The 9,328-nt window shown below is 45.0% G+C and overlaps 2 protein-coding genes across 2 annotated transcripts in view; one reads left to right on the top strand and one right to left on the bottom strand.

The window, feature by feature from the left end:
* CHMP5 (charged multivesicular body protein 5) overlaps positions 1-3,987 on the bottom strand; it is a 16,399-nt gene extending 12,412 nt beyond the window's left edge. Inside the window, exons 1-3 of the mRNA XM_017548330.1 lie at positions 3,722-3,987; positions 2,743-2,847; positions 1,261-1,307 (exon numbers count right to left, since the gene is read on the bottom strand). Of these exons, the coding sequence (XP_017403819.1) occupies positions 1,261-1,307; positions 2,743-2,847; positions 3,722-3,790 (221 nt within the window). The 5' untranslated portion in view covers positions 3,791-3,987. The remainder of the gene's footprint in view (positions 1-1,260; positions 1,308-2,742; positions 2,848-3,721) is intronic.
* A 156-nt stretch (positions 3,988-4,143) lies between these two features.
* The window catches only part of BAG1 (BAG cochaperone 1), an 11,148-nt gene continuing 5,963 nt past the window's right edge, over positions 4,144-9,328 (top strand). Inside the window, exons 1-3 of the mRNA XM_017548329.2 lie at positions 4,144-4,632; positions 6,012-6,140; positions 7,901-7,983. Of these exons, the coding sequence (XP_017403818.1) occupies positions 4,416-4,632; positions 6,012-6,140; positions 7,901-7,983 (429 nt within the window). The 5' untranslated portion in view covers positions 4,144-4,415. The remainder of the gene's footprint in view (positions 4,633-6,011; positions 6,141-7,900; positions 7,984-9,328) is intronic.

Genomic DNA, 9,328 nt, shown 5'->3' with positions numbered 1-9,328 from the left:
CAGGAGGCTGAGGCAGGAGAATTGCCTGAACCCAGGAGGCGGAGGTTGCGGTGAGCCGAGATCGCGCCATTGCACTCCAGCCTGGGTAACAAGAGCGAAACTCCGTCTCAGAAAAAAAAAAAAATAAATAAATAAAATAAAATAAAATAAAATTTCCAAAGAATATTTAAAAGAACAGGGAAATACTCATGATATAACATTAAGTGGAAAAGGATAACCTACATATACACACTACAATTTCAGTTTTCTTCTAAAAAGTTATATGGACACATACCACATATGCAGAGGCAGAGAAAAGAAACTGGAAGAAATTAGCATTTTGAAGGTGGTTATTTCTAGTAGTAAGAATCTAGGTCAATTTTATTTTCTTCTGTTCATATTTATGTATTTTCCAAGTTTCTACAATGAACCTGTATTCTTTTTATAGCAAAAAAGGTTACTTAAAACTAGCAATGCTACCAATTAAGAAGGTAAATCACTTCACGACATTCCCACCAGTATAGGCATTACAATTCCTTTTTCCAATTTGATCTAATTTAAAAGGAGGAAGATGGTGTCTGGTATCCTATAAAAAGTCATTTAAAAATAGGAAGACAGATATTGATAATCTTTCTAGTTCCTTAATAGCAAATTACACCTAACCTCCAAAACCCTGTAGAGGATCACATCAGCTGAACAGTCCACAGAGGTAGGCACCAAAGATACGTTAGCTTGTGCTCAAAATTGGGACATAGTCACCTAAAACAAATTAAGGATCTTAAAATTTATTATGATGGGAGGAAACAAACATTTAGGATTCCTAACTTTACAAACAAAAACAAAAAAGGCACACTCGAAAATAAATAATAGGAAAACCAACCCTATGGATCTGGTCAGTTCAAAACAGTAGTCACTAACCATATAAAGCTACTTAGGTTATTTAAATTGCCTAAAATTTAAACTTCAATTCCTTAGTCACACTAGCCACATTTCAAGTGCTCAATAACCACATGTGGCTAACAGCTACTATATTGAACACACAGATATAGAACTTCTCCATCACAACAGAAAAAGTTCTATTTAGATGGAAGTTGCTACAACAGACATTGCTGAACACATAGTGGGGAAGAACCCAGCTAACTGTATTTAATTGCACGTCAATGAAAATTCGTAATTACATCAAGAGTGCTTAGAAAATAGTATGAAAACATGAAGGAATGGAAGACCATTTCCCTTTTAGTTAAACCTGCTAGAGGGAAAGAGATTGTGTATGTAACTTACATCCGCTTTTGCTTTAAAACTCGCAATGCTTTCTGCTTGACCATATTCTGGAAAGAAAAAGATTTAATAAAAATAAAGTGGAAAACACACATACAGTAAAAGAAATTTCCCATAGCCTCAAACTCACATGCCTATTTCCTCTTTTCTTCAAAATAGTAGACATAATGGCTCCTGGATTCTGTTCTTCCCCTCCCAAAGGCAGGTATCTCTAAGGTCTAGTCTTTAAGCCTTAGCTCCTATCTGTCTTTGCATCCCACATCCCAGAGTCCTGAACTACTTTCCCTTTTTCTAATGCATATTATCTCCACCTCTAGCCCCCAAAATGCTGATTCTGTATATCTAGTTGCCTTAGGGAGAGTCATCATTTGTATAGCCTATCAACTTAACCTCAACAATTCCTAACTCCTAAACCTTACCTCACCTTGGAAATAAGTAACAATAGCCCCACCAATCTCTCACCTCTCCAGGTTGAAAACCTTTGTATCAACCTTATCTTTCACCTTTTTGTTCTTTCTTCATGCACAGTCTTCCTGTTAACTGATTTCAGAATTCACTTTCAAACTGATTCTTTGGTTTCCTATCACCATGGTTTGGGCTTTCATTGTCTCAAGTCTACATGGGCTTTCCTGCCTCTGGTGGTTCTTCATTCCACACCATCCACTAAGGTGGCTGGGATGGGAAAGGCCTTTCTTTTCTATAGAATTCTGTAGATCATTTTACTTGTCTTCTCCAATGAGGAAGGAAAAATAGATATTACTTCACAGATGATCATAATTCACATTTACTGAGTGCTACTGTGTACTAGATGTAGTGCTATGCAGGTCACATCAATTAACTCATTTAATCCTCACACTGTAAGGCAGGTATTATCTCTGTTGTACATATGGGAAAACAGAGGTTCAGTGATATTACCCAGGCTCACGTGGGTAATAACTTATGGACCTGGAGAAAACAAGGTAGTTCTATATCCACAGTCCACGTGCTTAAACACAGTATTTTATGTTCCTACCTAACAGGAGTGGAAAATAAGTGACTTTATCAAGATCAAAACTACTAGGCAATGACAGTGTTACTATTAGAACACGGGTTCCAGATGCCTAGTTCAGTTTTTCCCAGCAGGCCACTCCTTAAGCAGTCTAATATACCAACCTAATCTGACCAGCTTGGCAAGTCACTGATCCTGAGCACAGCCTAGTCCTCCTCTCCAGATCACTACCTTCTCAGTATAATGGGCTAATTCTCATATACATGCTTCTTGACATGTGACCAGCATCTCTTTCCACAACATCAACCCCCAGCCTCCCATCCATATTTGGTTGCAAACTGTCCTCCCTAAAGGAAACACCCTCACGTTTTCTCCTTACCAGATTGTAAGCATCTCTTCAGTAGGGATGCTCACAGCCTCTACACTAGGCTCTATTTCTATAGGTGTTAAAACTAGGCTGTGCCAGCACCTTGTGCAGCAATTGCTGCCTACATTACCTTTGCAGGACCCTCTCTCATCTTCTTGATCTGATCCTTGTACTTTACTAGATCAGCATCCAATCGAGAAATCTTCTTGTCAATGGATTCTGCCCTGCTGTCCACCTTGGAGGAAAACATCAAATGCACTGGTAGTTACTGCAATACACTTATTTCAGAAGGGGCAGGTAGAGAGGAAGGAATATAGAGGAAGAAAAGAAAAAAAGCAGCTTATGGGGAAGGGTGAAAAGCAGTGGTTAGCAAAGAGGGGTATTCCCAACCAGAAACCCTGGGCTTTCATAAATTATACTCTGACCTTCCCTGCCATACTGCCCCATTTCTGATATACCAGCTAGCCCTCAAGTGGGTTGGGGCAGATAATAATTTGAGAATCACTGGGCTGAGTTGGAATTTCCCTGGAATCAGAGACTAGCCAGGCTGAGAGCTCATCCAAGAGGCGCGTGAAATGGGCCAGTGCCCAGTGGATACCAGCTGATTGTAGATCTAATGCCATTTTCTAGATCGGGGATGGTGGTTTAATCTGAGGGGTCAGGATTCTGAGTTTTGTGTTACTGAGATCCAGGGTTGAGGTACCGACATGTTGACCTAAGGTATCAAGCTGAGTCCTGATGTGAGCTGGGGATGACAGCTGAAAGAAGGGTAAGGGATCAGGCAGAACGAGGTGGGAAGGGTATGTGGGCCTAGGGCTGGGTGAGGTGAGAGGATCAAGGTGAGAGCGAGTGGACGGACAATGGGCATCAAAACGCGTTGGGTGTAGGTAGGACAAGGCAGTGATAGGGTTAGGGGGTCCCTGGTTTGTGGCGTTAGGAATGACTTGGGTAACAGGGATGAAGGAGAGAAGATGGGATTGAAAGGGCCGCCGTGTAAGGGGCCCAGGAGCAGGAATGAAGTGGAGGAATAGGGGCCTGGGGCCGGGGGTGGGCGGGGTCGGGTGTGTCAGAGGTCCTGAGCCTACTTCTATGCATGGTCAAATGCCCACCGTGCCAATGCAGTCAGTCAGGCTGGGCGGCGGAGCCTTGGGTTTCGCTTTCCCGAAGAATCGGTTCATCTCGAGCGGCCGCGAAGAAACCCAAACACTGGAGCAAAACCAGAGGCGGAAGCAGAGTCACTCCGCCTCGACTTCCGGCCCCACCCTCGTGCGCAAGCGCAATATGCCTCCAGTAGTTTCCCGATCCTTTTTCCAGATTTTCAGTCAGGTCTTCCCGGGAAAGAACGCTAAACGACTCGGTGCACCCGGAGAGAGCCTGCAGGGGGCGGGGTGTTGGTGGAAGGAGTGGGAGGGGTTTCACCAGAGAAAGGCGGGGCCTCAGCCGAGTGGGTGGGGCCTGGAGGCAACTATAGCGGAATAGGGCGGGGAGGGGGCGGGGCCGGCAGAAATAGGGCGGAGACGGGAAGTAGCCGGGCTGGGTTGCAAGAAGCGGCGCTCAGCTACCACCGCTGGGCGGTCAACAAGCGTGGGCCTGGCTGCGCGCGGCGGGGCGCGGAGACCGCGAGGCGACCAGGAGCGGCTGGGCTTCCGGCTGCGCGCCCCTCGGCCAGGCCGGGAGTCGCGCCAGTCGGAGCCCCCGGCCCAGCACGGCCCACCTCCCTCTCGGCGTCCATCTGTCCGGGGTGCAGCCGGCGGGCATGACCGACCCACCAGGGGCGCCGCCGCCGGCGCTCGCAGGCCGCGGATGAAGAAGAAAACCCGGTGCCGCTCGGCCCGGAGCGAGGAGCTGACCCTGAGTGAGGAGGCGACCGGTAGCGAGGCGACCCAAAGTGAGGAGGCGACCCTGGGCGAAGAGATGAGTCGGAGCCAGGAGGTCACCAGGGACGAGGAGGCGACCCCGAGCGAGGAGGTGACCAGGGAGGAAATGGCGACAGCTGGGCTCACCGTGACTGTCACCCACAGTGAGTGCCAGGCGCTGGGTGGGCTCCGTGCTGGCCCCGAAAGCCGGGCGGGGTCTGTGGATTTGCCACGTGTCCTCCAGAAGCGTTTGTCCTTGGTTTGTCCTGCTGTCCGGCAGCGTGGGTTCTTGGTTGTGTCCGTGGGACTGCCTTTTGTCCCGGGCTTGTGTCTGCACTCTTTTGCATGTGGCGGGTGTATTTTGTCTCTGGCCATTTGTGCGATCCTGGGTGTTCGAACTTCTCCGTGCTTTACGTGGTGGGCCTGCTTGTGTTTGTGTGCCCGCGCAGTTATTGTGGTCTTTGTGTCAGGCATATATTTGGCCATGTGGTCTACGACTGCTCGGTGTGTGATGAGCCTGGCAGGGTGCTCCTCATCTGCTGAGTGCCTTCTCCGTGTGTGCAGCTTGAGTGGGCTGTGGGTCCAAGCTTTGTATTCTGGACACCCTTTGGGTCTGCCTACTTGTTGGAGTTGACACAACCAAATGAAGTCAGTACACCGGAGAACTGAGTCCATGAGGTTTCCCCAAAACCAGCTAGAGGAGACCCAAGGGTCTGGGAATCTGGAGACCCAGATTCTATCTAGATCCTGCAGTTTTGAGTGACCTTGAGATGGATGAATGTCTTCTTTCTAAGAATCTGGTTTCTACTCTGTGAAGTAAATTTGGTAACCCTGGCTTTTGCTGACCTCATGGAACTGTTGGGGGAATCAAAGCTTGGTGTAATGTACTGGACACAGGCTCCCTCCTTATTGTCCACATCCCTGGAAAAGAATTGGCATCTCTTCTTCGAGAAAGAAAGTCTCTGCTGTTTGTTTTTATTTATCCGTTTACGTAGCACCAGTCATGGGTGCACTCAAGCGTGTCCAGTGGGAGAAGAACAGTCACTTGCCCATGATAGCAAGTGAGATGAAAACCAATACAATACAGGGTACAGCGTAGTCAGGCCACAGGAAGCAGATGGCTTGTGACAAAAAGGTTGGGCTTGGAAATCAGCTAGATCTGATGTCAAGCTCTAACTCTAACAGTTGGGTCTCCATAGGCAGGCCTGAACTTGCCTGAAGTCACAGTTTGCCCATCTGTGAAATAAGGAGTAACAGGTAGACCTACGTCGTGGGTTTTTTCTGAGGATTAAATTAGATTATACATGAAATGAATCTAAACAGCCCTTTATACATAAGTGCTTAAAATGTTAGCTGACATCATTCATATTGTTTAGTTATTATGATAGAAGAAACAGAAATCCTTAAGGAGGTCACCAGAGGAAAGCTGGGTGGTATGGGGTCAGGCTCTGTGGAGTAGGTGGCATATGAGCTGGGCCTTGAAGGCTGGGTAAATAAATATAATAAAGTGTCATCTTCATCCAGTGCTTTTCTTTCTCCCCAGGTAATGAGAAGCACGACCTTCATGTTACCCCACAGCAGGGCAGCAGTGAACCACTTGTCCAAGACCTGGCCCAGGTTGTTGAAGAGGCCACAGGGGTTCCACTGTCTTTTCAGAAACTCATATTTAAGGGTAGGCATTTCTCTTCCATCTTTTCCTTATGGCCAAAGGACAGTTTTAAATCTGCTTAACTTTTCCTAATAGTCACTCTGTTTTCAAACTGGGACAATTTTTACTTATTTGTTTATTCATTGAGTTCTTCAACAAATATTTATTGAAGACCTGCTAGGTAACGGACACTTTCAAATACCTGGACAGGTATCAGATTTGAAGTCTTAGGATGATGACAGAAATCTCACCATTTTTGATGAAGCTCCTGGGCAGTCTTCCCTGGCTAGGTTAGATCATCTCCCCATTATATGTTACCATGGTACTCCCTGCTATTTCTGCATCAGTTCTATGAAATTACTATTAGATAATCATTTTTTTATGATTTCTGTTAGAATAACAGCATCTGTGAGGGTGGAGATACTGCTGTGTTTCCAGTGCTTCACATTGTTCTGACTCAAAGGAGGTTTTGAACAAACTTACCAGGGGCCTGGTTGTGGCAGGCTCAGTGGATGATGCTAATTTCTGCCAGGACCCACACCATCCTGACCCCTGTCCTCTGTCTTCCCACTCCCATGATAATTTATTATTTTATTTATTTTTTTGAGATAGAGTCTTGCTCCATCACCCAGGCTAGAGTGCAATGAGTGGCATAATCTCAGCTCACTGCAACCTCTGCCTCCCAGGTTCAAGTGATTCTCCTGCCTCAGCCTCCTGAGTAGCTGGGATTACAGGCGTGTGCCACCATACCGGACTAATTTTTGTATTTTTAGTAGAGGGGGGTTTTACCATGTTGGTCAGGCTGGTCTTGAACTACTGACCTTGTGATCTGCCCACCTCGGCCTCCCAAAGTGCTAGGATTACAGGCGTGAACCATCACGCCTGGCTGAGAATCCATTATTCTGGTATCTACTGAGGAAAGACTTATCCCATTGGATATCAGTTATTATAAATAATTTAGTAATAGGAGGCATTTTTACTTATATTTCGTAGTGTAACTTAATTGTCTTTAATTTTAAAAAATATTTTGTTTCTGAATTGACAATAGAAATTCATGTTTCAAAATAGAGAAAAGCATGAGGAAGAAAATGTTCCCATGGATAAAACCCCTCATAATAACAGTGTGTCATCAGCATTCATTGTGGCATTCAAGTTTCTTGCAAAAAATGAGCTTTAATGCCTACAAAGCCTTTTTTGTTTTTTGCTTTTTGTTTTTTTGAGATGGAGTCTCATTCTGTTATCCAGGCTGGAGTGCAGTGGTACGATCTCGGCTCACTGCAACCTCCACCTCCCGGGTCCTCAGCCTCCCAAGTAGCTGGGACTATAGGTGTGTGACACCACACCCGGCTAATTTTTGTATTTTTGGTAGAGACTGGGTTTTGCCATGTTGGCTAGGCTATTCTTGAACTCCTGACCTCAGGTGATCCGCCCACCTTGACCTCCCAAAGTGCTGGGATTACAAGTGTGAGCTACTGCACCCGGCCAAAGTCTTCTGTAGTATGGTTCATCAGCCCCTGGTTCCTGAATATTTGGCTCTTTCTAGTTTCTCGCTATTATGAAAAGGTTGCACTGAATATTATTGTATAGTAGTTACTGTGTAGATGCATGTCCAATTATTTGTTTAGGATAAATATCTAGAGCTGAAATTACTGGGTCAAGATACCTTCTAAAAAGATACCAGTTCTCATTAGTGAACACACTTGTCTATTTTCTGTATTCCTGCTGAAATTATTTTTAGTGTTGTACAATTATTACAACTTGGCCTACCTTTCTCTTCCTTTTAGGAAAATCTCTGAAGGAAATGGAGTCACCATTGTCAGCACTTGGAATACAAGATGGTTGCCGGGTTATGTTAATTGGGAAAAAGGTAAATTCCATCAGAAATCCTCAGAATCAAATGACTAAAGTCCTTTATACATGTTTCTGTTTAGAAGACTAAATTTGGGACCCAGATTCTGCATTGGTTAAACACTTCTCTAAACAAATGCAACCTTTATTTATTTTATAGGATTACCAATTTTGTTCTCATACCCTCCTGCTCCTGTTGGTTAGACCTTTTGCTCTAGGAATTAGGAGCAGTTGTGCTGCCTTAATATGTTTTTTGTTTTGGTGGTGGAATCTTGGACTGGTTAAAATGGTGCCTGAGAGAGGTCTCATTCGCTTGGAGTAGAATTTGCAAGATACCTTTTGTTAAAATAAACTTGTAGATATTAAGAGTAATTACTCTGTGATAGTTCGGGAGCTTCTTTCCCTTTAACCAACATTTTAACTAAAATCTCCCATAAGAAAAACCTTTGACTGGAAAGAGAGGTTCAGATTAAAGAACTGAGGGAGAAAAAAAGAGTCAGTTGGTTACAGATGAGGTCAGCAACCCTTAAGGTGATGAGAGAGGGCTGGCACATTGTGACACAGCAGAATTATTGAGCATATGAAGTTCCCTTATTTTGAGTGAGGTAGCTGAGTAGAGAGAGGGCAGAGATGAGTAAAGTGAAAACAAAGAAAATCTAATCCAGACTTAGAACTGCCAGGAGACTGGAACTCAGGACTTCGCTATAATGAGGAATGAATAATTTGGGATAGTGTAACTAAACAGACAGCTGCTAGATCTAGCTACCAATGTGAGAGAAGGGGGAAATATTTTAAATTTCTTGCTTTAGGGTCAGGGAGAATGGTGATGGGCAATAGGCAGAACTGAAGGGCCAAGTTTGAGGAAACTATAGGACTCTTACTTGGAGCTGACACAGAGGGTATGGAGCGAAGTGTGAACTCAAGGAGGGCACCATGGCACATGTCTATGGTCCAGCAACTCAGGAGTCTGAGACAGGAGGATCACTTGAGTCCAGGGCTTTGAGGCTGCAGTGAGCTATGATAATGCCTGTAAATAGCCACTGCACTTCAACCTGGGCACCAGAGTAAGACCCTATCTCAAAAAAAAAAAAAAGTCTGAACTTAAGTCTGCTCTACCTCTTTTGGACTGTGTGATACCATGTTACTTTACTGCATTAAGCCTCAGTTTCACCATCTGTAAAACAGCAGTACCTCCCTGATAGGGTTGTGGTAAGTCTTAAAAAAAATAATACGGGCCGGGCGCGGTGGCTCAAACCTGTAATCCCAGCACTTTGGGAGGCCAAGGCGGGTGGATCACGAGGTCAAGAGATCGAGACCATCCTGGTCAACATGGTGAAACCTCGTCTCTACTAAAAATACAAAAC

Source organism: Cebus imitator, unplaced genomic scaffold (genome assembly GCF_001604975.1).
Source record: "Cebus imitator isolate Cc_AM_T3 unplaced genomic scaffold, Cebus_imitator-1.0 Scaffold206, whole genome shotgun sequence".
Lineage (NCBI taxonomy): Eukaryota > Metazoa > Chordata > Mammalia > Primates > Cebidae > Cebus > Cebus imitator.
The sequence above is the reverse complement of the archived record's forward strand: the minus strand, read 5'-3'. Positions and strand labels throughout refer to the sequence as shown.